Source organism: Eptatretus burgeri, chromosome 4 (assembly GCF_056783735.1).
Source record: "Eptatretus burgeri isolate ZD-2024b chromosome 4, Ebu_testis_v1, whole genome shotgun sequence".
NCBI classification, from domain to species: domain Eukaryota; kingdom Metazoa; phylum Chordata; class Myxini; order Myxiniformes; family Myxinidae; genus Eptatretus; species Eptatretus burgeri.
The window spans coordinates 77,027,188-77,054,662 of record NC_140964.1 but is presented as its reverse complement, the minus strand read 5'-3'; the positions used below and the strand labels follow the sequence as shown (position 1 = coordinate 77,054,662).

Here is a 27,475-nt window from a genome sequence, read left to right as displayed (position 1 = left end):
TTATTTTGTGCCAAGAGGTAGATTGCTGTTTCTAAATATAACTAACAATGGACTGCTAAAAAAAACCATTGCTGAATCTTGTTGCGATGCGATGACTTAGATCTATTATAACAAGATGAATGTGCACCATATTGATAGACTTTTCTCTTGAAAAACAAATCATAGTAAAGGCCATGCCTACATGTGATAGTAATAAAAGAATTATAATTTGAAGAAAACCTGACTTCATTAAGGATACATTAGCTTTTCCAGTTATCCACTTAACAGTTGGGGAGATCCACCTCTCTAGATATGGAGGTTAAAAACGGTTATTTTTGTCCAATTACTTTGTATTTACACGTGATAATATTCCAAAACTTAGAGACTCATTGCGTAGATGAAAGCTACATGTCATAAGAACGTTTTGCCAACTGCAGAACTCATGTGCTTTGTTATAGGAAGGGAGAGTTTGCATTCCCCTTTTATTATGCAAATGAGATAGGCAACAATTTGGTTTAACGATGTAATTTGTTTTAAATATATGAGGCAATATGCGACTCAAAGCATGGAAAGAATATATCAAGTGGCGTGGATGTTGTTCAGCAAAAACGACCCTTTTTACCTCCTTTTCAGAGGTAGATCTCCTCAACTTCTTCAGCATGGTGGCCATCTTGGATTTCTGCGCCATTTTTAAAATTGTTGCATTGTTGAAATATGCAAACATCAGTAAAGAAACTAACTATGCAATATCGTGGTGAAAGAGCATGAAAAATATGAAATTAGTACATTTGAATATTACAAAGAAGTCAGAAAGCAGTTTTTTACTCAGTGGCGGCCATTTTGAATTTGGCGGCCATCTTGGAAAGAAACTGAAATGGCCCCATATCTAGAAATGTTCAGCACATTAAAAGCTACATCTGTGCCAATTTTCGTGCTTATTACCCAAAATGCACAATTGATCTGTTTTGTGGCACCATTCTGCAGCACTAATTTTCAATACTTGTCCTACAGTTTTGAATGTGGAGAAACGAGACTTTGGAATTAATCACTTTGAGATATTTAGAAAATTTTACTTGAGCCGATTTTTGATTTAGGTTTTATTTTTCAAATGGTAGTCCTGTGAGGAGTGCCAGTTGGCAAAATACGCAATAGGAAAAATCTTGCCAGGCAGAGGAACAATTGTATGTGAACCAATACGTCTTGGCAATGAATCTTCGTCGGTGGATCGGTCAGAATGAAAAGCATCGTATCCAGCGCTTCGATCCGAGCGGATCCCTCGTCGCCTACCGGCTTGTATACTTGTTTGTCTGTTTGTTGCTTGCAAAATCGAAGATTTTTCAAGGGTATAAATCAGTCGATTTTGTCTGTCTGTCTGTCGCCTACATGTCACATTTCGAAACCGATCATCATGAAACTTTACCAAGTTGTAGAGGTAGTCTCAATTGAGAAGCCTATTGATTTTGAGGTCAAACGTCATCTTGAGGTCAAATTTCTAAAATCATTTTTCATCCAATTGACTTGAAATTTGAACAAGATTTGCATATTGCGTCACTGAATTAGTAAACCAACTATTTTGAGGTCAAAGGTCAACTCAAGGTCAAACGTCGAAAATCATCGAATTTTTTTTTTTTTTAGCTGAAACGATGTTGATTTTCATCCATTTGAGTTTATGATTAAACAGCAATTGCATAGTGCAATAATGAATTTGGAAAACTTATTGTTTTTGAGGTTAAAAGGTCAACTCAAGTTCAAACTTCTAAAATCATCAATTTCATGTATCCATGGCAACCTTTGGAGAGGGGGTGGATTTTTCAAGTATCATGCTCTGCATGATGTCTTTTCTTGTTTGTCTGTTTGTGTGCAGGATATCTCAAAAAGTTGTGGACAGATCCGGATTAAATTTTGTGGACAGGTTGGGTGTGTGACAAAGACGAACTGATGAGATTTTGGTGAAGATCCGGATCCGGCTACGAGAATTTCTAAAGTGATTTTTCACAATTGAGAGATACAGCCCAAAAATGATACAGAGCATGACATCTCATAAAGTTGTGGACGTATTCGGACGAAACTTGGACATGTTGGGTGTGTGACATGGAAGAATTGATTCAATTTTAGTGAAAATCCGAATCTGGATCTGATAATTACCTCCACCACCGAAGGTGAAGGGGTTTATGTTTTCACCCCTTTCTGTCTTCGTTTGTTTGTTTTTGTGCAGGATATCTCAAAAAGTTGTGGATGGATTCGGACGAAACTTGGTGGACAGGTTTGGTGTGTAATCATGACGAATTGATTCAATTGTGGTGACGATCCGAATCCGAATCTGGATCTGTTAATTTTTTAAGTGTTTCTTCACCATTGAGAGATTGGGCTAAACTGATATATAGCATGATATCTCAAAAAGTTGTGGACAGGTTTGGTGTGTGACCACGACAAATTGATTCAATTGTGGTGAAGATCCGAATCTGGATCTGGATACGTGAATTATTCAATTTCATAAGTGATTCTTCACCATTGAGAGATAGGGCCAAAAACGATATAGTACCATATGGCATGATATGACATTTCAAAAATGTATTCGGGCCGATATTGTTGTGGTGCCAGGTCTCGATGGCGAGCACGACCGCTAGGGGGAGCATTAGAGTCGGCTCCACTGAACACCCGGAATTTAGATCGTACCTTTCAGATAAATCCAAAAGGTCACAGGTCCCTTATCGGACCGAAGATCGCCAATAGGTCAATCACGTGGGGTAGGGTCAATTGCCAATTTCAATATACCTAAATACCCACGCAGTCTAACTACCGGGGAGCCACACCCTCGGCCGACTCTGTCCGATCCGAGTCGCAGGTAACGGCTCTGATCCGGTGTAACCGAGCGGAGTTACCAGAGCCGCGCCGGACCAAATGAACAATTTACCCTCGCTATCTCTCAATACACAGCTTGCTAAGCCAATGAAAGAAACACAGAAACGAGCTGGTACTTTCAACAATCTTCTTCTTCTTCTTTCGGCTGTTCCCGTTAGGGGTCACCACAGCGGATCATCCATATGATCCGCATAGTGATTTGGCACATGTTTTACACCGGATGCCCTTCCTGACTCAACCCTGGTCGCCTCTTACGACACAGGGATCTGGTACACCTATTTTAACCGGGGTATACACCGGCCCAGTACACTGGTACTCACTTCGCCGACCTCAGAAGGATGACAGGCTGAGTCAACCCCCTCGTGTATTAATTCAGTGGCCCAACGGGGCTTGAACTCAGGACCTTTTGGATCCCAAGCCGCTGCCCTAACCACTGCGCCAACACCAGGCTTCTGGTACATTCAACAATAGGGGATATTTATTTATCACAATAATCGGGGAGGGGGAACACACAAAGAGCAGAGTTATCCGAATAAGAAATATAATGCACAATGAGCAAAAGAAAACACTTACACAATTATACTTGAAGATGGGCCCTTCACACACACACACACACACACACACACACACACACACACACACACACACACACACACACACACACACACACACACACACACACACAATTGGACCCCGTCGGGTTTTTATTGAAGGCTTCCAGCTCGAGGAAAGGTGAGCTGGAGACCACAGCCTGTGTTTGGACCTGTCCACCTCGTGTGGTCTTCGACGATTCGGCTCGGCGGGACTCGAACCCGCAACACGATGCTGCTCCAAGCACCAGGTACCGCGCTCTCCAACTGGCCACGCACCAATCGACCAATACCAAGGAGAAGATCAGAGACAACGATGACCCAGGACCAGACGAACCAGCCAGCATCAAGACCCGTGACCCCCAAGACGACGATGACCTACGCTCCCAGCTTGGCTTTCCTTTATATTCCTTTTCCTCCGGGGTGAGAAAATCGCCGTCTGAGGCGATCTCCACCCTCATTGGACGGGGCTTCGTGGGAAAGTCGCTCTCTGTGGCCATCTCAACCTTCATTGGCCGGCGTGTCGTGGGAAAGTTGCCCTCTGTGGCCATCTCAACCCTCATTGGCCGGCGTGTCGTGGGAAAGCCGCCTTTTGTGGCCTGATTGGACAAGGGGCAGGCCCCTTCCTTCCTGGGCGGAGTCCCAGTCTGAGGCGATGGAAATCTCCGCCCACGTACGTGGCCGAACTCATGTGGGCAATGGTGTCGGTGTGTGAACTGAAGTGAAGGAGATTTGTTGTAAACGAAACTCCGCAGCGCACACATGTAATTCCCTTTAGACACAGGTAGGGGGCCCTAACTGTAAACAAACACTTACCGATATAACTGTTCGACCTGAATGTCGAGTGCTCATGGCTGCCAGATTCGTAACAATATGTTCTCGTGGATCAGCATTGCGTGGCGTAGGTACGCGCTCTACCGAATGCCCTTCTAGTTTTGCCTGAAGTAGTTTTTGTCTTCCTCTTGTATTTGGGTCTGTACATATTGTTACGAATTTGCGCCCACTGGCGTGCGAACGACCGCTTTTCACTAATAGTAGCCGCTCGCCCACCGGACGGACAATTCAGTCGTGACCTTCCAGAACAACGCCGGAACCCTGTCACGGGTAGGTCTTCAACCCCACCACGGCCTAGCCAATTTTATACCCATGCAAAATAGGGTCAATCGTCGAATATCGACATACCTAAGTACCTGCACGGGTAGCCTACCGGGAGACCGTACCTCAGCGCAGGTCGGCTTGGACACGAACCGCTCAAGCGGTCCGTTCCATTCTGCAGTGATAACCGAGCGGGTATTATCACCCGACCTCGCCGGATCCGATTCTATTTAACGGGTATTTAAAACCCAACTAATATTCCGAGATGCAATATGGCGTTCCAATGGGGGAAAAAGACACGACGAACGGGTAACATTCACACAAGCACATTTATTATTTTCTCACAGGCACATATACAGCCATGCAATCAATGCAGGTATTCAAGAACACGTATACAGGCAAACAATCATGCGCGGGATGGGGACAAAGACACGAGCAAGGTGAAAGCACTACGACCGTCTATAAGCAATTATCTAGTCACTTAACAGTTTTTACTTTCAGGACACGGCGCCACCAACATTCATTCAAAAGAAAGGAAAAGGCCACCCTCAAAGACGAGGGCGCCAGACAGGGTCCGTAGACCTTTATGGCGTGGAGCCTGGTTGACCGAACGGACCCCACGAGACCGTTGCAGGTTACCTGCACCCTCGTGGTGCGATGGTGGGCGAGCTCTCTCCGGCGCTCTCCTCCCGGGTGCGCAGGCTGCGCGGCAGAGCTGCAAAGCGGCGCCTCCCGTCCGTGTCCTTCGCGCCTCGACCCGGACCACCACGCACAACACACACGACTTGTCGCGCCCAAGGAGAAGGCACCACTTCGACGACGACGAAACCACCAATGCACCCGCAGAAGACCACCAGTGAACCACCACGAAGATGACCACCAACCCAAAGACAAAAAAGCAAAAAAAAATAAAACCCCAACTAGTGTCCTGCACGCCCTTATATCCCCCAGTTCCAACGTCTCGCTCCTCCCGTTTTTTTCGCTCTGCCCCCCTTCCAGCTCCTGCGGGAAGCTTCCAGAAAAGGGGCGTGCCCTCTCGCCCCCTCTCCGTGCGCCTCGCAGGGGGCCGAGAGAATCATTCTTGGCACAGGTCCAGGGAGATTCATTCCCCCAAAATGAGGCCCCTCCTTCACATGACCTTTGACCTTTGGCCCGCATCGCTCTTCCCCCACACCAAAGCGCGGGGAAAACAGGCGGGAATAACAAGGCGGGAGAATCAGGCGGGAAAATCCGTGCACCATCGGAACTCCTCTGGTTTCCTTCGCTTCGTAGAGACGGTTTACATGAGCGGAGAGGGTTGTGATGTGGTTTCTGGAGAAGGGGGTCGACAGTTGGCGTAGCGGCGAAGGTGGTAAGGTGGTTGGCGTAATTTTTGTGTGGGAGCGATGTTTGTGGTGGCGGTGGAGGCCCCCGCGAAGTGGTGGTCGAGAGCGACGTTGGTGGTGGTGATTTGTTGTGATTGGTGGTGGAAGCATTGTTGGTTGTTGTAATGGTGGTTGAGATGTGGTTGGTCCAAAATAACGATAGGAAAAGAAAAGCACTATCAAAGGATCACAGCCCCGTTGCACGAATAAATCGCATTAAACAACGGTGGGGGAAATCTAACTGAACACAGACTTATCGATCTAACTGAACTGAGGACCTTTATGGTGTTCTGCGAATTTCCACAGCCGTAACAATATCATTATCCCACTTGTTAAGGTTTTGCAAAATTTGCCTTGTTCTGCTACATTCTGATATCTATGTACTTTCCTGTCGGTATTTGGTCTGATTTTGTTCCTTTTCCTTCTTTCTTCAATTCCCGCTGGTACATCTTTTGTGTAGCTCATGAGGAAGGCTTCTCTACGAAAGGAACAAGAACCAGATTTTGAAGAGAAACGGCTCACCATGAGCATTGGTGAGGATGAGCGTGATTTTGATAAGGAGAATGACTTTTTCCACGACCGTGGATTCCGGCCTGGGCGTGACCCTCGTGACATGGGGTACGTCTTCTACATTGTGCAACATTTGATATAATTCTAATGAGGTGCGATTTGTGGTAAATGCTTGTGGAGGTGAGCAGTATTTGTTGTGTTTTCCCTATGGATTATAATTGTCTTAATTATGGGACATATTGATTTGAGAATGAAGACATGTGCGTGCACCTGTGTTTGTCAGTCAAAATCTAGTCGACGCTCTACTATCTGCATATCAACTAACCAGAAACACCAATCTTCCGCATAAAATTGTTGCGCGCAGGTACCCTCTGCAATATCACCCAGCCATAGGAGAATCAGATCATTCACCAAGAACTTGATCAATCACTGGAAACAGCTCACTAACGAGCCATTTTGCGTATTTACCCTTTACGTGAATGAGTAATGGTACCCAAACGTTCACTTCATTGTGCCTCACCATTGTCTGGTGCTTCAAAGTCAAAGAGGAAGCATGTAGTGCGAACAATAGAGGACAAGCTCGAGCTTCTGAGGTGGCTTGAGAATGGTGAAAGTGAAGCATCGTCAAGTATTCACAAATATTTACGATCCGCATCAGCCTAGGAACGAACTCTTGCAGATAGTAGAGACTGCACTCCAGCCAAGGTTTGTATCGTGAGAGGGTTCTGTAGAATTTGAAAATTACCTCCACACCGGTAAATTAATAGGTCAACATGTTCGCCATCTGGAAGGGCAAGTGAAGTGACTGAACGAAGGAGCCAAGCAAATTTTTTGAGGCAGGAGGAGAGGGAGAGCTTGTCAGTGGAGGGAGAGGGTGGGTGTCACAGTATGTTGTGCCTTTTATTAATAAAATGTACAAAAATAATCATTATAATAGCAGAAATGTGAATGTGTTAAATATACCCACAATTCAACAATAGCTGTTTTATTAATAAAACATTCTGTTGTTGACTTTGCACAATCAAATGGTATTGCTGGAAACAAAACAAAATATAACATGACTGGAGATATCCATGTTGGTTTTCACACAGGGACATGATGCCCTACCATGATGTCCCAGACTATGGGTGAGCTGCCCTTTTCATGCGTTCTTGATTCTGTTCACGTGCAGGTTTTAGCCTATTTGTTTTCGGTGGCAAAGTTGGCTTCTGTCGAAAGCGTGAGAGGTTCTCACTTTTTTCAGCTCATTGCATGAAGGTGTATCCATAGATACAAGGGTAAATCCAAAAATTAAATCGTAACTAATGATACCATCCCTGCCAGTATGCATTGTCTACATAAGCATAAAAACAAGAATTGCTATTGCATGTAGTAACTTGTTATAACATAACATTTGCTTGCTCTTGTGCAGCTTCGACCCATATTTTGACCCATACTGCGAGGCAGAGGCAGAGGCTTGCTGGAGGAGTGGTTATTATGAAAATCTACGGGTGCAGTGGCGTGATTCTGAGCAATGCCGAATAAGGGTGAGTGGTTGAGGATGCCTTGTTGGCTTTGCTTGAAACCTTTATTGGGAGAATTGGGAATTTGTGAAAATTATGGTTGGAGGCCGGTGGTTGAGGTTGGGGTTCCTAAATCTGGAGGTGTTGGAGGTGCGATAATTGTATAGAGAGGATGATTATGATATAAAATGAGTCCTACCCTGTGAATATAAGAAAGTACCTGTGTTTTATGTAAACCATACAACATTTTTGGTGGATTTGATTGTGTGTGATGAAACAGTCTAAGTTTTATTCCTGCAGTTAATGAGGGTGTTAATTTGACTTTAAACCAGCATATCTCATTGTTTGTTTGTTTTTTTCTGTACTAATGATCTTTCTGCCCTAAACTGAAAAAAGCGGGACCGAGAGCGAGATCGCTTGAGGGATCGAGAGCGGGACCGGGAAAGAGATCGAGAACGAGATCGAGAGCGGGATCGAGACAGAGACCGAGATCGAGTCAAGGAAAAAGAGAGAGAGCGGGACCGTGATCGACTACGGCGTCGTGAGGTAGAGATACGTGGAGTAGAAAGGGGGAAGGAAAAGGAAAAGAAAGAAAAGGAGAAGGGACGTACACGCAAAGATGAAAAGGAGCGCACTTCTTCAAAAGACGAGGAAAAGAGGCGAAGTACGAGGACTCCACCGCTTTCTGGACCCTCTGCTGTTTCCTCTGCAAAGTAAGAATGATTACTGTTTGCAAAATCCTCCACCAAATCGTTTTGTGCAAGTGAGATGGCAGGTCTATTTCAGGCATGTTGTATCACATTTCAAAATGTGATGTGTTGTGTGCCTATTTTTGGCCTTGTGTCATCTTTGGGCCTAACTTTTCTTTGCAGTTTTAAAGTGCTATTTGATATGTATATGTGGAGTATGCGCATCGATATTCTTGCCAGAAATTTCCGATTGATGGAGAAGTAAGTCATCCTTGTTGGAAAATAATTATGTTGCAAGACTGCTTTAATCATGATCGCAAATTGCATTAAAATCATCATACATGAGTGAGGTAAGGGGTAGAGGAGGAGGCTGCAATGTCATAAAAGGTGTTGAGAATGTGTTTGAATTTTGTGGTGAAAACTCAACAAGTGCAGCGATGTTCATGACCCACCGTTTTTGGGTTTGTAAGGTGGGAAAAATATTTTCTTATATTACAGGATTGCATTATCGATATAGTGCGTAGTGCACCGTCGATAATTGAAATACCCACCATTTTGGATTCAGCAATTCAAACACGGTCCACGGTGGACAACTTTTACGAATTATGATTCAGAGCATTAGCAAAGGCGCATGATTATTAGCGCTTATGATTATGCAAAGGCGCAGGAGGCCAAGAGGAAAATGTTCGGAGAACGCTTGGATTCAGAAGAGGGTAAGAGAGCGGTATTCAGGATTGCAAAGCAGATAGCGAAAGAGAGGTTTGATGTGACGGGGGTGAGTTGCTTGAAGGATGAAGTGGGACAAATCGTTGTGGACTCAGATGGAATTAAAGGAAGATGGAAGAGATATATGGAAAGGCTGTTGAATGTAGAAAATGAATGGGATAGCAACATGGAGAGTAACCCAGTTTTAGGACCAGCAGAGAAGATAACTGAGAAGGAAGTTGATGAAGCTCGAAGACCAATGAAGAGTAGAAAAGCAGGAGGGCCGACGGGAGTTGTGGGACATGTGTTGAAGGCAGCGGGAAGTTGGGGTGTGAAGAGAATGACAGAGATCTGTAATCTGGTGGTGAAAGAAGGCCGCATTCCAGTGGATTGGGAACTGACTACCCTCGTCCCTCTGTACAAGGGGAAAGGTGACCCTCTGGACTGTGGCTCCTATAGAGCAATAAAGTTATTGGAGCATGGAATGAAGGTATTGGAAAGGGTGTTGGAGAAGAGGATAAGGAAGAAGGTAAAGATTGAAGAAATGCAGTTTGGATTTATGCCAGGAAGAGGAACGACAGATGCAATTTTTATTGTAAGGCAGTTGCAGGAGAAGTACATGGAGAAGAGGAAGAAGTTGTTTTTGGGGTTTGTTGATCTGGAGAAAGCATTTGATTGGGTTCCACACGAAGTAATGACATGGGCATTGAGGAAGTTAGGAGTGGAGGAATGGTTGATCAGAGTAGTGATGGCAATGTACGAGAGAGCGCACACAGCTGCAAGGACGAAGGATGGGAACAGTGGTGAGTTTGAAGTGAAGGTAGGAGTGCACCAGGGGTCAGTACTTAGTCCACTTCTATTTGTAGTTGTGATGGAGGTGCTGGTTCGGAGGGTAAAGGAGGGTTTACCGTGGGAGCTGCTGTATGCAGATGATCTGGTGTTGATTGCAGAGAGTATGGATGGACTGATGGAGAAGATGAACAAGTGGAAGGAATGTATGGAGGCAAAAGGTTTGATGGTGAATATCGGAAAGACGAAGGTGATGGCAAGTGGTAAAGCATGTGGTGAGGTGGAAAGGACTGGAAAGTGGCCGTGTGCTGTGTGCAGGAAGGGTGTCGGAGTGAACTCAATTCAGTGTGCAATGTGTGCTGAATGGATTCATCGAAAATGTAGTGGGGTGAGAGGGTCATTAACCAGTGTGGCAGCTACATTCAAGTGTAACGTGTGCATAGAGGGAGCTGCAGATGAAGGAATTGTTGAGTTGGATCTTGGAGATGGTGTGAAGCTTGAAGGTGTGACAACATTTTGCTATCTAGGAGACATGCTGAAGGGCGAAGGTGGATCAGACTCTTCGACGGTTGCTGGAGTGAGATGTGCATGGAAGAAGTTTCGGGAACTGAGTGGCGTGCTGACAAAGAGGGGAGTGTCGTTGAAACTGAAGGGAAAGGTGTATGCTACATGTGTGAGGAGTACGATGATTTATGGGAGTGAGATATGGGTACTGAACATGGAGCAGCAACAAAGGCTGGAAAGGGTGGAAATGCGAATGGTTCGGTAGATGTGTGGAGTATCGTTGAGAGAGAGGAAGACAAATGATGACCTGCGGAAGATGATGGGAATAGAGTCTGTGATGGAGGTTGTGAAGAGAAACAGGTTGAGATGGTTGGGTCATGTGTTGAGGAAGGATGAAAGTGACTGGGTCAGAGGAGTGTTGGAAATGAGTGTAGTCGGAAGTGGAGGACGGGGAAGACAGAGAACCTTGGCTGAAGGTGGTGGAAGAAGAAATGTGGGCAAGGGGATTAAGAAGGGGAGATGCAGAAAATAGGGTAAAGTGGAGAAGATTGTCATGGGGCCCGCAAGGCTAACCCCCGCTTTATAGCAGGGAAATGGCGTGTGTGCGTGTGCGTGTGCGTGTGCGTGTGCGTGTGCGTGTGTGTGTGTGTGTGTGTGTGTGTGTGTGTGTGTGTGTGTGTGTGTGTGTGTGTGTGTGTGTGTGTGTGTGTGTGTGTGTGTGTGTGTGTGTGTGTGTGTGTGTGTGTGTGTGTGTGTGTGTGTGTGTGTGTGTGATTCCGACAATTTGAACATTTTGTATTGTAGCTCCCACTTTTACTGTACAACATTCGGCAATTATTACCCACGTCCATTTGCATATGTGCTACTTTATTGTACATTCTAATTGACCAGATTAGACTTTGAGCCTCCATCAAGTCACAATTGTCACAGGGATGAAATGGGATGCGATGGAATAAAAAAAATAACTGTGAAATTAAAAATAAACGAGATCATAGAACACCTTACCCTACACAGTCTTGAGAAGAAAAAGACATGGGAAGGGTCATTTCAACAATTGCTTTCAACTATTTCCAAGCACGATGTGTATTTCTAAATCTCAATATTATTTTCTGAAAGCCACCATTTTGTCTGAATCTTGATATTCCCCCACCTGAGAGCATAAGTGACAAATTTGATTGGTCGAGATGGTGTAAAATGGTGTGCAGGAAACCCTCAGCATCCATGGGGTCAGCATTCACGATTTCGGCTATTCGTTGGTGCCAACACTCCATTTTCCTGGCCGTGGTACAGCCCTACTTGTGGTTATACTGAAGTAGTTCCTCATTTCTACTTTGCGATATACTTAAGTACATTTGCAGTTTTGGCAATGTCGGCATATACACACATTCGTGGGTTTGACATTCGCAGTTTCGGCTTTGTCCACGTTTTGACTTTGTTCTGTCAACTTTTTGCAATTTGTTTTCTTGTGATAACGCATTCTCTTCATCATGGCACCTAAGAGGAAAGTGAGTGATGGTGCAGCGAGTGAATCCAAGGCTAAAAGGAATAAGAATCATGTCTGAGCTAGAAAGTGAAATTATTGGATAAGCTCAGTCGTGGCCAAAGTGTGGCATCTGCGAGTCGACTATTTCAAGTCGATTGTGCGCTACATTAAAAAGTAAGAACAAAGCATTCGGGCTAGTGCCCCTCGCCAACCATCGTCATCTTCATCATACATATTTTACACAGTACAGTAAATAAATATATTATTCACACGTTTGTTGCACTTTTACATCATCATTCTTGTCACAATATGTTTTTTTTTTGTTGTTTTGGAACCTATCCCCCTTCTTCCCATAAGCCCATGGTATCAGAATTTGTGGTTTCTCCATTTGAGGTGATCGAAGGAATGTATCCCCCGTGAATAGCGAGGGTTTCCTGTCATATTTTGTCCAAGTACTGCAAAACTGGAGGATTTTGGAAGTGTTGTAAACAAGGCGATTTGTGTTCTATGGTATTGTAATTATGGAATTCAATTGATTAATCCTTCATTTCATAAAACAAGCTGTTAGTCATATGTAATTAAACAACAATTGTTATTCAATTGTAATTGTTAAAACAAAACAAGTCATATGTAATTCAATTGAAATAAAATTAACGTTTCAAAGGCTGCAGGAAAAATATCAATTTTTAGAAGTTTACTGCCGTTGCTGCGTCGTCCTGTACAGTGTACACGACCTCATTTGGCATGTCAAATTTGTTCTTCGTGCCTGTTGTTTGTGTCCGATACGATGTCGCTTAAAATGGTAAGTTTCCTGATTGGAATTATTTTCAGTTTTGCTTGACTGCCTGTCTGGCAGAGTAAAATAATTACCTTATTCCTCTGTGCGCATGTGCTCTTGGGATGAGATTTGGTACAATTTGACATGAAGAATGTTTTAATGATTATGATGTCATCGGTCACATGGTATGACAGCCATGTTGGAAAAAAAGGAAAAACTTTGGGCCTCTGTATCTCTGAAATCGCTCTATGGAAAAAATTTAAACTTGGAACATGTCAAGTACTCCGCATGTCATGGGAAACAAGTGTGATTTATTTATTTATTTGTTTTTGGATGATGTCAAAGGTGGCTTCGTTATGACATAATTGCAATCGTCAAATGCTTTATCCGATCAGTATGAAAAATTTTGAGGGTCATCATCTTGGGCTCAATTGTATGGGGGAAAAATTGATGACGTCATCGGTCACTTGGTTCGATAGCCAAACTGTTTTTAACATAAAAGCCTACCAAAAAATCTTTTTCTCCAAAACGGCTGAACACATCGAAGCGAAACTTTATAGGTATGATCACCTATTCATGAGGAACAAAAAGTTCTCCATCTATGATGTCATCGGTCACATGGTTTGACAGCTATGATATTTTTTTGAAGAATGAACCTTTAAAAATCCTCTCTTCCAGAACGGCTTGACAGATCCTGGGGAAACTTCACCCACATGTTCCTCAATTCTTGTCGATACCAGGGTGTTCATGAATAATTAATAGGTCACATGGTCTGGCAGCCATATTGGATTGAACGAAAATCTTTAAAAAATTATTTTGAACCACATCATCAATCGACGTGAAACATTATGATCTAATCACCATGGAGAATATGTTTTAAATTTCAACCTGATCAGATGCATGGTCTGGCAGCCAGAATTATTTAAAATTTTGAATCCGGGTTCAGGGATTTTAAATCAAACTTTGTACAAGTATGTATAATTACGTAATAATGTGGGCGGAGGCATGTCTCGCGATATCAAAGAGTGCCCTTCTAGTTTTTTCCTGTGATGATTAGCCATATTTTCTGTTCAAAGGTGATTTGACAGTCACATTAGGTACACAATGATATCTGGCAAGATTAATAAATCTCACTAATTCTACCTTTTTGCTAGTTTGGTTTCTGGAACGTTCCGGACAAATCGTTGAGTGGCAACTATATTTTGGTTCGTCAAAGTTATTCAAAATGGGGGCATATTTGCCAGCACAGTCGTCTCGACCACCAAATCCTGATTTCTTCTGTTAATGAAACATTTGTCTTTTGTTTTCTAGGTGTACCCCAGCAGAGCAAAGCAAAAAGAAAGAAGTTGCCACCCTCAAAGCCCCTGCTCAAAGTCCCGGCGGCACTCCTTCTCGTCCCTCTTCCATAACATCTCGTGCCGACAGCTGGAGAGACCCTTGGCAACGCTCGAAGTCTCCCAAAAAGACCGAGATAGGCTCACCACGTCGGAAGAGGCGGACATCTTCTGGCTCATTTTCATCACGGTGAGACGTGCTCCTCATGTCTGTTGATATCTTGAGATATGCAAGGTTTGGCATAGTCTGTGGAGTAAACCCTCAATTATTGTGGGGGTTGGGTTCCTAGAAAATGCCACGAGAGTTAGAACCACTATCATGGAAACCAAGGGTCAATGGGAAGAGGGGGGATTGGTTCTTGGGTTTCGAGGAAATGGAGAGGAAGATCAACGTCAGCCAGAAATAAACACATTACAATGGAAACAAGTAAAAAAGACATAAAATGTCACAGCCCCCATTGTTTTAATAATTCTGCTGTCTGGAGTTAAAAATCTAGCCAATATTTATGCACAACTAAAATGGCCGCCAGTCTTTGATGCGATGATCAGATCGCAAAATAAAGTGAGGAGCACGTGTATGCCATCATGTACTGTGCTTGTGCCAAGTTTGAATAAAAACGGACCATGCATGTCGGAGAAATGGTTGGGGACATATTAAAGTAACAAAATGACCGCCAGTCGGCCATCTTGGATCTGATCTCGAAAAAAAATGAAGATAAAGGGGAAGCTAAAGCGTGAGGCGAGTGGGATGACAAAGCACGAGGAGAGCGGAGGGGGGGGGGACAAAGCACGAGGCGAGGAGAGGGGAGGACAAAGTGTGACGAGAAGGGAGGGGGGAGGACAAAGCGTGAGCCGAGGGGAGGGGGAGGATAAAGCACGAGGGGAGGGGAGAATAAAGCACGAGGCGAGGGGAGGACAAAGCGTGAGGAGAGGGGAGGTGGGAGGACAAAGCGCGAGGAGAGGGGAGGGGAAGGACAAAGCGCGAGGCGATGGGAGGGGGAGGACAAAGCGCGAGGCGATGGGAGAGGGGAGGACAAAGCGCGAGGTGATGGGAGGGGGAGGACAAAGTGCGAGGGGAGGGGGAGAACAAAGTGCGAGGCAAGGGGACAAAGCGCGAGGGGAGTAGAGGAAGGACAAATCGAGAGGGGAGAGGGAGGGCAATGCGCGAGGGGAGGGCAAAGCGCGAGGGGAGTGCAACGCGCGAGGGGAGTGCAACGCGCGAGGGGAGTGCAACGCGCGAGGGGAGTGCAACGCGCGAGGGGAGTGCAACGCGCGAGGGGAGTGCAACGCGCGAGGGGAGTGCAACGCGCGAGGGGAGTGCAACGCGCGAGGGGAGTGCAACGCGCGAGGGGAGTGCAACGCGCGAGGGGAGTGCAACGCGCGAGGGGAGTGCAACGCGCGAGGGGAGGACAAAGTGTAATGCGGGCGAGGGGAGGGGAGGACAAAGTGTAATGCGGGCGAGGGGAGGGGAGGACAAAGTGTAATGCGGGCGAGGGGAGGGGAGGACAAAGTGTAATGCGGGCGAGGGGAGGGAGGACAAAGCGTGAGGAGAGGGGAGGGGGAGGACAAAGCGCGGGGAGGGGGGAACAAAGCATGAGGGGAGGGGAGGAGGAGGACAAAGCGCGAGCAGAGGGGAGGAGGAGGACAAAGCACGAGCAGAGGGGAGGACAAAGGGAGACGGGAGGGGAGGACAAAGCATGACGTGAGGGGAGGGGGAGGACAAAGCATGACGTGAGGGGAGGGGGAGGACAAAGCATGACGCGAGGAGAGGGGGAGGACAAAGCGCGAGGTGAGGAGAGGGGAGGACAAAGCGCGAGGAGGTGGGATTTGAGGACAAAGCGCGGGGAGGGGGAACAAAGCACGAGGGGAGGGGAGGGAGGAGGAGGACAAAGTGTGAGGAGAGGGGAAGGGGAGGACAAAGGGAGACGGGAGGGGGAGAGCAAAGCATGACGCGAGGAGAGGGGGAGGACAAAGCGCGAGGGGAGGGGAAGGACAAAGTGCGAGGGGAGGGGGAGAACAAAGTGCGAGGCAAGGGGACAAAGCGCGAGGAGAGTAGAGGAAGGACAAATCGTAAGGAGAGGGAGGAGAGGGCAACGCGCGAGGGGAGGGCAACTCGTGAGGGGAGGACAAAGCGCGAGGGGAGGGCAACGCGCGAGGGGAGGACAAAGCGTAAGGCGGGCGAGGGGAGAAGAAGGACAAAGCGCGAGGGGAGGGGAGGACAAAGCGCGAGGGGAGGGGAGGGGGAGGACAAAGCGCGGGGAGGGGTTGGAACAAAGCACGATGGGAGGGGAAGAGGAGGACAAAGCGCAAGGAGAGGGGAGGGGAGTGAGGAGGACAAAGCGTGAGGAGAGGGGAAGGGGAGGACAAAGGGAGACGGGGGGGGGAGGGCAGAGCATGACGCGAGGAGAGGGGGAGGACAAAGTGCGAGGGGAGGGGGAGAACAAAGTGCGAGGCAAGGGCACAAAGCGCGAGGGGAGTAGAGGAAGGACAAATCGTGAGGAGAGACGAGAGGGAGGGCAACGCGCGAGGGGAGGGCAACGCGCGAGGGGAGGGCAAAGCGCGAGGGGAGGGCAACACGCGAGGGGAGGGCAACGCGTGAGGGGAGGGCAACGCGTGAGGGGAGGGCAACGCGTGAGGGGAGGGCAACGCGTGAGGGGAGGGCAAAGCGCGAGGGGAGGGCAACGCGCGAAGGGAGGGACAAAGCGTAATGCGGGCGAGGGAGGGGAGGACAAAGCGTGAGGGGAGGGGAGGACAAATCGCGAGGAGAGGGGAGGGGGAGGACAAAGCGCGGGGAGGGGGGAACAAAGCATGAGGGGAGGGGAGGAGGAGGACAAAGCGCAAGGAGAGGGGAGGAGGAGGACAAAGCGCGAGGAGAGGGGAGGACAAAGGGAGACGGGAGGGGAGGACAAAGCATGACGTGAGGGGAGGGGAGGACAAAGCATGACGCGAGGAGAGGGGGAGGACAAAGCGCGAGGTGAGGAGAGGGGAGGACAAAGCGTGAGGAGGGGGGATTTGAGGACAAAGCGCGGGGAGGGGGGAACAAAGCACGAGGGGAGGGGAGGGAGGAGGAGGACAAAGCGTGAGGAGAGGGGAAGGGGAGGACAAAGGGAGATGGGAGGGGGAGGGCAAAGCATGACGCGACGAGAGGGGGAGGACAAAGCACGAGGGGATGGGAGGGGGAGGACAAAGTGCGAGGGGAGGGGGAGGACAAAGTGTGAGGGGAGGGGGAGAACAAAGTGCGAGGCAAGGGGACAAAGCGCGAGGGGAGTAGAGGAAGGACAAATCGTGAGGAGAGAGGAGAGGGAGGGCAACGCGCGAGGGGAGGGCAACTCGCGAGGGGAGGACAAGGCGCGAGGGGAGGGCAACGCGTGAGGGGAGGACAAAGGGCAACGCGTGAGGGGAGGGCAACTCGCGAGGGGAGGACAAGGCGCGAGGGGAGGGCAACGCGCGAGGGGAGGACAAAGCGTAATGCGGGCGAGGGGAGGACAAAGCGCGAGGAGAGGGGAGGGGGAGGACAAAGCGCGAGGAGGGGGGGAACAAAGCACGAGGGGAGGGGAGGAGGAGGACAAAGCGTGAGGAGAGGGGAAGGGGAGGACAAAGGGAGACGGGAGGGGAGGGCAAAGCATGACGCGAGGAGAGGGGGAGGACAAAGTGCGAGGGGAGGGGAGAACAAAGTGCGAGGCAAGGGGACAAAGCGCGAGGGGAGTAGAGGAAGGACAAATCGTGAGGAGAGAGGAGAGGGAGGGCAACGCGCGAGGGGAGGGCAACGCGCGAGGGGAGGACAAAGCGTAATGCGGGCGAGGGGAGGGGAGGACAAAGCGCGAGGGGAGGGGAGGGGGAAGACAAAGCGCGGGGAGGGGGGAACAAAGCACGAGGGGAGGGAGGAGGAGGACAAAGCGCAAGGAGAGGGGAGGAGGAGGACAAAGCGCGAGGAGAGGGGAGGACAAAGGGAGACTGGAGGGGAGGACAAAGCATGACGTGAGGGGAGGGGGAGGACAAAGTATGACGCGAGGAGAGGGGGAGGACAAAGCGCGAGGTGAGGAGTGGGGAAGGACAAAGCGCGAGGAGAGGGTGAGGACAAAGCGCGAGGAGGGGGGATTTGAGGACAAAGCGTGGGGAGGGGGAACAAAGCATGAGGGGAGGGGAGGGGAGGGAGGAGGAGGACAAAGCGTGAGGAGAGGGGAAGGGGAGGACAAAGGGAGACGGGAGGTGGAGGACAAAGTGCGAGGAGAGGGTGAGGACAAAGTGCGAGGAGAGGGTGAGGACAAAGTGCGAGGAGAGGGTGAGGACAAAGCGCAAGGAGACTGGCATGAGAAAATTCCGCGAATTCGCGGAATTTAGTGAATTTATTCACCCAGGAACATTCCTGTGTTAAGCACAAATCCGTTGAGAAAAAATAGGGGGTATGGGGGGGGAGGGGGGGGTTAAGTCAATTGTTGGGAGTGATTTCACGCCGCCAACGATCTTTATAAAAAAAAGTATTCCGAGGTCCCTAATACAGATTCCTGGCACTCTGCACTGACGTCATTGCCAGATTCATTGACATAACATTCGGACCACCTCGCCGCATTACTCCTGAAACTGTCACAGCAGCATTCATCGAGCTTGCCTAGAGGCGTGGTGTTCCGAGTATGCAAGGCCAAGTCGCTTCTAAAACATGGCCGCATTCAGTAGCCGCAGGCTGTCCCGGGATTGTGATGCTTGTTTGGCTGCACTAATTGACAAGACTTGCAAGAATTCCTGGAAGTAGGAATGACTGGAGCGTATGCCATGCGGTACGGTGGCTTGTGGGGCTTTCATTCAAAAGATAGCCCAGCCAGGAAAGGCTGTATGCACATGGTGCTCAAAGGAGATTGTTTATGGAGGATGTGGGTACAAGTCATTGGAATCCCATGCAGAGAGCAAGAATCATCATGATATTCAGAGAATCCGGGCATCCAATTACAGTATTCCTGGTAAATATAGCCTTGGGCTTTATACATGTACAGTTGTCAGTATACATGTACACAGTAGACATCTATGCTGTCAATGTAGTGTCGTGTTGTGTGGTGCACTTTCACTACAGTAATAAATTATGTTAATTGGCAAGCAAGCCACAACTCAGAATTGGGTCAATCTTGTTTACCACCAATAGCACCTGGCAATAACTAATAGTCTGAGGCTTAGTGTAATCACTGTACCGGTCACTGTATTCACTTTCTGAAGCACGTATTATAAATGGTGATTGGCTTTTCTTTTTTTACTCTGCATTGGCTTTGGGTTTTGCTTTTTCTCCAGGTGTTTCCTCACCTTCTGCTACCTCTTGCACTGCTGCTTCTACTGCCCCCATCCCCTGTACACCGATGCCTGCTGTACCAATAGGTGACAGGGTATCCAATGCTCAAGCCATAGTCCTTGCCTTCCTCACACAGCATTCCCTACCATTCAGCCTTGCCCCTGAACTGATAAGCCTGGCCAAAGCACTCAACCTGGATGCAAAGGCCCTTGGTCAGCTCACAATGGACAGGACATCTGCTTCCTACAAGCTTAGGTTTGGACTAGGACATACCGTACATCACCAGGTGATATCAGCACTGCAGAGGGAATACTTCTCTCTGAACATTGATGAGTCAACAAGCACAAACCATCAGAGGGTCTTATGTGTCCTGGCCAGTTACTACAACCCACTGCATAAGCAGGTCATAGTGTAGCATCTAGAGTCCCTTGTTGTGATCAAAGTGGACAGTGCCTCGTTGCACCAGGAACTGGTTGACTTGTTGAAGAAGTATGAGCTACTGTGGAAGAACTGCATATCCATCGTCGTGGACTCCTGCTCAGTCATGCGGGGATCCAAGTCAGGAGTCGAAGTTCGCATCAGGGAAAACAATGCCCCACACATCTTGGACATAGATGGGGACTCCTGTCACCATGCTCACAATGCGTCCAAGAAGCTGAGCGACCCATTTTTTTTTTTTTTGTATACCTTGTCGAGGCTCTTATGAGAGCTAACACACAACTCACAGCAAGGGGGCATGAGACAAGAGGGGCGGGAGTGGAAGGGACAAAACAATGGGGAACAGACACATTAGGTGAACTGTGGAAGGGAGAGGGATGGGGATGGGATGGGGAAAATGGCGAAGAGAAGATGGACATTACAGGGACTTTCAGGAAGGAAAGCAGGTGAATTGAAGGAAGTGGGCTTGGGTGGATTATCGGGGGTAGAAAAGATCGAGGATTTGGATGGGGGAAGATAAGAGGTGGTGGTGAACAGCTGTTTTGAAAGCCTGGAGGGAAGAATGGGAAAGAATAGTCTTCTTCTTCTTCTTCTTCTTCTTCTTTCGGCTGCTCCCGTTCGGGGTCGCCACAGCGGATCATCCGTATGATCCGCAGAGTGATTTGGCACATGTTTTACGCCGGATGCCCTTCCTGACGCAACCCTGGTCGCCTCTTACAACACAGGGATATGGTACACCTATTTTAACCGGGGTATACACCGGCCCAGTACACTGGTACTCACTTCGCCGACCTCGGAAGGATGACAGGCTGAGTCAACCCCCTGGTGTATTAATTCAGTGGCCCAACGGGGCTTAAACTCAGGACCTTTTGGATCCCAAGCCGCTGCCCTAACCACTGCGCCAACACCAGGCTCAATGGGAAAGAATAGAGTGAGGAAGTTTATTCCAAAGGCGGGAAAAAAGAGGAATGAAAGAGTGAAGATGAGCAGTGATTCGTGATTTTGGTAGTTTTACCAGAAGGGGGTTGTTGGCGGACCTTGAGCGCCCTGTGGAAATGTGGTGGGGACAAATCGCAGAGAGAGCAGGGGGGCAAGGCTGGAGAGGAGTCGGTAGAAGACAGAAAGACCACCGACCAACCTGCGGTGATTGAGTGAGAGGCCCAAAGACTCAGCTTCATTGCGGGAGATGCCGATGATCTTAAATGCCCTGGTTTCGACAGCGTGAAGCCGAGAAAGGTGGGAGGCAGGAGCACCAGCCCAGAGGGGAGAGCAGTACTCCATCAGGCGACAGACAAAAGCTTTGTAAGTGGTCAGGAGCTCAAGAGGGCCGAGGAAGGACTTTGCACGACGGAGGATTCCCAGTTTTTGACTTTTGAGGCGAGGTTGGAAATGTGACTTTCCCAGGAAAGGTCATGGCAGATAGTGAGACCTAGAAGCTTGAACGAAAAGACTTCTTGCAGAGGATTGTTGAGAAAGTGGATGGGGGGGTTTTCTAAACGGTCCTTTCGAAGAGACATAGTGAGAGTGTGAGATTTGTCCGGATTGAAAGACATGTTCCACGTGTTGGACCAGTTTGTGATTTTATCCAGATCTGCAGTGAGCGAAGAAGCTGCTGCTTGCCGGTCTGAGGGATGATAGATGGTACGGCAGAGGGTGGAGTCGTCGGCAAAGAGAAATAGAGGATTTTCCAGAGAGTTTGGTTTGGCGAGATAATGGTGGGTGGTTACACCTACTATTGGTCTGGTCGCTCTGATGGTTACCATACCCAAGGAGTAGCTGTAGCTGTGTCCAATAAGCTGACCCCAATGATAATTGAGGTAACACCGGTCAACGAGCGTATTATGAGATTAAGGATTCGTCACTCCTTAGGTGTCATTTCCCTGGTCTCTGTTTATGCTCCGACTGAGGCGAGTGATCTCACCGTGAAGGATGCATTCTACGCCACACTCGAGTCTGTGGTTGATCAGTGCCCCAGATGAGATACACTTCTAGTCTTAGGGGATTTCAATGCATCGACTGGAACTGATAGGGATGGTTATGAGGTGTGTGTTGGTCCCCATGGGTCAGAAACTATGAACCAGAATAGCACTAAGTTCCTTGACTTTGCAAGAAGTCATGGACTTAGGGTGGCTGGTTCATGGTTTCAGCGCCGCTCATCGCAGGACTTGGTATTCCAACGCTGGCGGTGTGGCAAAGGAGATTGACCATGTCCTCATTGACGGTCGTTGGAGAATGATCCAGAACTGCAGGGTCTACCGGAGTGCTCAGTTCCTCAATACTGACCACAGGCTTGTTATAGCAACTCTAAAGCTGCACCTTAAATCCTGAAGAATGGTACCATCCCAGCCTAGGCTGGATGTTGCCAAGCTCAGGGATGAGAGAGTAGCTGAGGAGTTTGCGAACAGGCTGAGTGGACACTTGGGGGGGTCTAAGTGCTTTGGGGGGTCCTGAAGAGTTGTGGAGCGCCTTCAAGACCACCGTCCTTGATGTTGCCGGTGGATGCCTTGGAGCTCACCGCAGGGCAAAGAAGAATTTTGTCTCTCAAGGGACACTGGATACCATTGACCAGAGTCGCAGGGCCAGGCTGAATGGCAGAGCTGAGCTGTTCAGGGAGCTGAGGCGTAAAACTGTACGTGCACTGAGGGTGGACAAGGAGGCCTATGTGCGAGGAATCTGTGAGGGGGTAGAGCATCACCTGTGGACAGGTGATTCTCGTCCCACTTACAGGGGAATTCGCGCATTACGTTCATCCAAGCCCATCCCTCGGAGCACTGCAGTTCGAGCAGAGAGTGGTAGGCTCTTGACAGAGGAGTCTGAAGTGAAGGCCCACTGGGCCGGTTACTTTGAGCGGTTGTACCGGGCTGATCCCCCAGCTGTCGAGTTGGACGTCAAGGGTGTCACAATCCCTGTTGCTGACCCTCGAATCAACTGTGGTCCACCTTCGCTTGTGGAAACACGGGCTGCGGTGAACCAGTTGAAACGGGGCAAAGCTCCAGGGATCTGTGGCATCCATGCTGAACTTCTCAAGGCTGGTGGAAATGCTGCACTCGTGTCGTTGCATGCAGTTTTGTGCTCTGCCTGGAACACAGGCATCATCCCAACTGATTGGAAGAGGGGCCTTGTTGTCCCTCTCTGGAAAGGGAAGGGTGATCGCCAAGACTGCAACAACTACCGAGGGGTGACGCTGCTCTCAGTGCCGGGCAAGGTCTTTGCTCGGATAATTCTTGATAGGGTTCGCCACCATCTGCTTGAGCACCAGCGTCCAGAGCAGTCAGGCTTTACACCAAAGAGGTCAACGATTGACCGTATCCTTGCACTTCGTGTCCTCACCGAACGCAGACGAGTTTCGGGGCAGGGGCTGCTTGCAGCCTATGTTGATCTCTGTAAAGCGTTCGATTCAGGATGTCCTCTGGAGGATTCTTGGTCTTCGTGGGGTGCCACCAAAACTGATCGATCTGATGTCTGAACTCTACTCTGGTACTGAGAGTGCTGTGAAGTGTGGTGGTACCATCTCTTACTTATTTCCAGTTGTTACTGGAGTTCGTCAGGGATGTGTACTTGCCCCCACACTTTTCAGCACTTGTATGGACTGGATTTTAGGGAGGATGTCAGAGAGATCAAGTTGCGGTGCATCGTTTGGAAATGTCAAGATCTCGGACCTTGATTTTGCAGATGATGCAGTCATCTTTGCGGAGACTTTAGACATCCTCTTGGGGGCCCTCGAGGTGCTGAATGAGGAGTCGGAGCCGTTGGGATTATGGGTTTCTTGGGTCAAAACTAAGATCCAGGCTTTCGGTGACATCTTGGATGCTGCTGTCCTGTCTGTGTCTGTTTGTGGTGAGGATGTTGAGGTCGTGGAGAGATTCACTTACCTTGGCAGTGATATTCATGTCTCTGCTGGCTGCGAGTCAGAGGTCAATAAACGTCTGGGTCGGGCCTGGGGAGTCATGGATTCACTGGATCATGGGGTGTGGCGCTGCCGGTACCTGTGCGGGAGGACGAAAGTCCGAGTCTTCAGGTCCTTGGTACTTCCAGTCTTGCTCTATGGGTGCGAGACTTTGACTCTGACCAAGGATCTGAGACGGAGACTTAATTCCTTTGGAACCAGGTCTCTTCGGAGAATCCTTGGCTATCGCTGGTCGGATTTTGTGTCCAACGAGCGGTTGCTGAGAGAGACTCGGATGAGATTTGTTACCTGCATAGTCCGTGAGCGTCAGTTGCGGCTGTATGGATATGTGGCTCGTTTTCCTGACGCTGATCCTGCTCACCAGATTCTCTCAGCGAGGGAGTCTCATGAGTGGAGGAGGCCAGTGGGCCGACCACGTGCCTCATGGTTGCAACAGGTTGACCATCATCTCAAGGAGATGGGCCTGGCATCTGCCTGGGGGATGGCCAGACGGAGGCCCCTGGAGTACCGGCGGAAAGTGGACGCAGCGACGCGCTGTTCTGGCACATGCTCCCATACCTGACCTGACCAGAGAGTCGGAGAGATCATTGATGAAAACCAGAAAAAGAACAGGGCCCAGAACGCTACCTTGAGGAACTCCAGCCTGCACAGGAAGAGGGGATGAAAGAACTCCATTTAGGGCCACACGTTGACTGCGACAGGAGAGGAGCGAGCCATGAGTCTGCGAGCCATGAGTGGAGATGGCCTTGAATACCATGGGAAGAGAGTTTGGTGAGTAGTGCAGGGTGCCAGACTGTATCAAAAGCACGTGATATGTCCAGGGATACGGCTCGGATTTCCTGTCTGGCATTGAGGACCTCCATCCATTGATGGGAGAGCAGAAGCAGCATATCCAGGGTAGAGTGACCTGGTCTGAAACCAAATTGATGATTGGAAATCAAACCATTGGAGAAGAGGAAGGATTTCATGTCTGAAGCTATGATGGATTCCATAACCTTGCTGATGATTGGGAGAAGGCTGATTGGTCTGTAGTTACAGGGATCTGTTTTTGCACCTTTTTTATGCAGGGCAGTGATGTTAGCAGATTTCCAAGCAGATGGCAGATGACCTTGGGCAAATGAGAGGGTGAATCGAACAGAGAGAGGGTGAGCAAGAGCAGAAGAGCAGGCTTTGAGGACACGTGGGCTGATGCCATCTGGACCGGTTGCAGAATCTGACTCGAGGTTTGAAAGCAAGCTCTCCACTTTGTCAGGAGAAAACGATACAGAGTCCAGGGACAGTTGGGTGCGACTGGGTAAAGTGGGTAGAGAAAGTGATGGGTTTAGGACACAAGATTTAGCTGCAAACACCGAGTTTAGACATTCAGCTTTATCACGTGTGGTATCAGCAGTGCGGCCATTTGAGGTAAGGGAGGGGATGGAGGGGGAACATACACCAGAAACAGATTTGATTAAACTCCACCAGGATTTTGAGGAGAGAGAGAGGTTTGAGAGTTCAGACTTGAGATGAGAAAGATGTTGTTTTCTGGCTCTCCTGAGGGTAGATACACACTTGTTCTGAGCTTTGTGGAAGGAACTGAGATTGCCCTCAGTTGGGTTTGCTTTCCATGAGGCAAAGGCAAGTTGTTTCAGGACAACTGCCTCGCCACAAGCTTCAGTAAACCAAGGGCGGGAGGAAGGGTAGGACAACTGAACACGAGAGGGGATAAATCTGTGCATGAGGGAGAGCAAGTTTATTTGAAAGAATTCCCAGGATGAGTTGATGTTTGAGAAAGTAGTGATAGGAGACCAGTCTGTAAGTTTGATAGCTGCTCGGAGACCCTGCCAGTCGGCTTGAGTGAAATGCCAGACTCGACGGCGGTGAGGTGGTTCTCTGATAACAGGCAGAGAGATGTCCACTTTGACAAGGACATGGTCAGAAGAACCGATTGGAGCGAAGGAAGAACAGCAGATATTGTCTGGGCAATTTGTCAAAATCAGATCCAGAAGAGATGGAGTACCATTGGTTGAGATCCGGGTCAGGAAGTTGACCGATTGAGTCGCAGAAAGCTTTTGTTGAGGTGCCATGGCAGGTGAGAGAGGTACCCACACCTAGCCAACTGGCGTGATGACAATTGAAGTCACCACATAAGAGGAAGAGAGAGTTTGGATGAGAAGATAGAAGATGGTCCATGTTTTCAGATAGTGAGGTGTAGATGGAGTCATCACTGTTCGGTGGACGGTACAGTACACATATAAACATGAGGTGGGGAGTGGAGGGGAAGCCGAAGCCAGAGGTATTCCTGGGGGTGTGGGGGAGTGAGAGCAGTGCATGGAGAGTGAGGAATCAAGTCTTTGATGAAGAGAGCAACACCTCCACCAGGACGAGGCTCAGGTCTGTCATACCGTAAGAGGGAGTAACCGGGGAGAGATACTTGGGAGTCAGACACGTCTTGGGCGAGGAAAGTTTCTGTTCGGCAGATAATGTCTGGTTTGTCAGTGGAAACCTGTATGGAAAGATCTGAAAGGTTTGAGCGAAGGCCCCGGATATTTGAGGTCCACACTTTTAATGAAGAGATAGGGGAGGAGGCTTTGGGTGCATGAGGTGGAGGGGGAGGGGGAGGGTAGGACAAGGCACGAGGGGGGGAGGTAAGGAGGGTTGTTGAAAGAGTGTGGGGTAATGCAGAATAGCGAGGGGAGGGGCCGAATGAGGAGGAGAAAAGGCTCTGTGGTGCTGGGGGAGAGGGGGACAAGAGACAAGGAAGAAGGCAGTTGAAGATTTGAGGAGGTGGAGTGAAGAGATGGAGGTGAGAGGGCAGTGGAGGGAAGCAGCTTGGTGGATGAGAGGGGGCAACTTTGAGAAGGATGAGTGAGGGGGATGAAAGGTGGGAGAAAGGTGAGGGGGGAATTTTTGAGAGAGGTGAGAGGGAGGCTTGGAGGGAGAAGAGTGGGATGGTTGCTTTGAGAGTGAGGGGGGTGAGTTGGCACTGAAGTTGCTGAGGCACTTCTGAGGACAGCATTATGCAGGGGCATTTTCTTCTGAAGGTCCATTCGACCCATTCGACAATTTCGCAGAGCGCATGCTCTCTGACATCTACAATGACTTCAAGTGGTCACCTGACTTAAAGCAGTTCTTGCAGGAAATCTGTGGGCTGATTGGTGTCAGGTATACCATGCCAGAGCGGTATGTCAATCACAAGTGGCTCTCTGTGTATGATGTCAGTGTTGACACTCTGCGGCTGTGGGATGCCTTTGTTGTCTTCTACTTTGGCTTCCTCTCTCAAGCTGATCGCACACACTACTTGTCACAGGTTGTGGGGTCTACCATCGCAGGCACGTAGACACAAAAGCCAAGGAGAGAATAAGCCAGATCCATGATGTTCTGAAGAAGAAGAATATGACCAAAGATGGCAAGGCACGAGTCTTCCACAAGCGTATACTGCAGCGAGTCTTCCACAAGAATAAATTGATGAGACTGATATTGATGTTCTATACATCAGCGTTCCCGCTGCTGAAGAAGTACGTCCTCCTGTTTGAGATGAAGGCCCCACTGATCCACAAGCTCAATGACCAGCAGGTGGACCTTGTCTGAGAGTTCATGGCCTGCTTTGTCAAACCTGAGAAGCTGCCATCCTCAGGCAATAGATTTCAGACCCTCGACCTGGATGAGAAAGCCAACCTGCTACAAGTGAA

At 48.8% G+C, this 27,475-nt stretch overlaps 1 protein-coding gene across 1 annotated transcript in view; it reads left to right on the top strand.

The window, feature by feature from the left end:
• Positions 1–27,475, top strand: part of ZC3H18 (zinc finger CCCH-type containing 18) — a 152,458-nt gene that overhangs the window by 43,619 nt on the left and 81,364 nt on the right. The window contains exons 7-11 of the mRNA XM_085878779.1: positions 6,351–6,508; positions 7,492–7,527; positions 7,812–7,926; positions 8,299–8,615; positions 14,162–14,374. Of these exons, the coding sequence (XP_085734905.1) occupies positions 6,351–6,508; positions 7,492–7,527; positions 7,812–7,926; positions 8,299–8,615; positions 14,162–14,374 (839 nt within the window). The remainder of the gene's footprint in view (positions 1–6,350; positions 6,509–7,491; positions 7,528–7,811; positions 7,927–8,298; positions 8,616–14,161; positions 14,375–27,475) is intronic.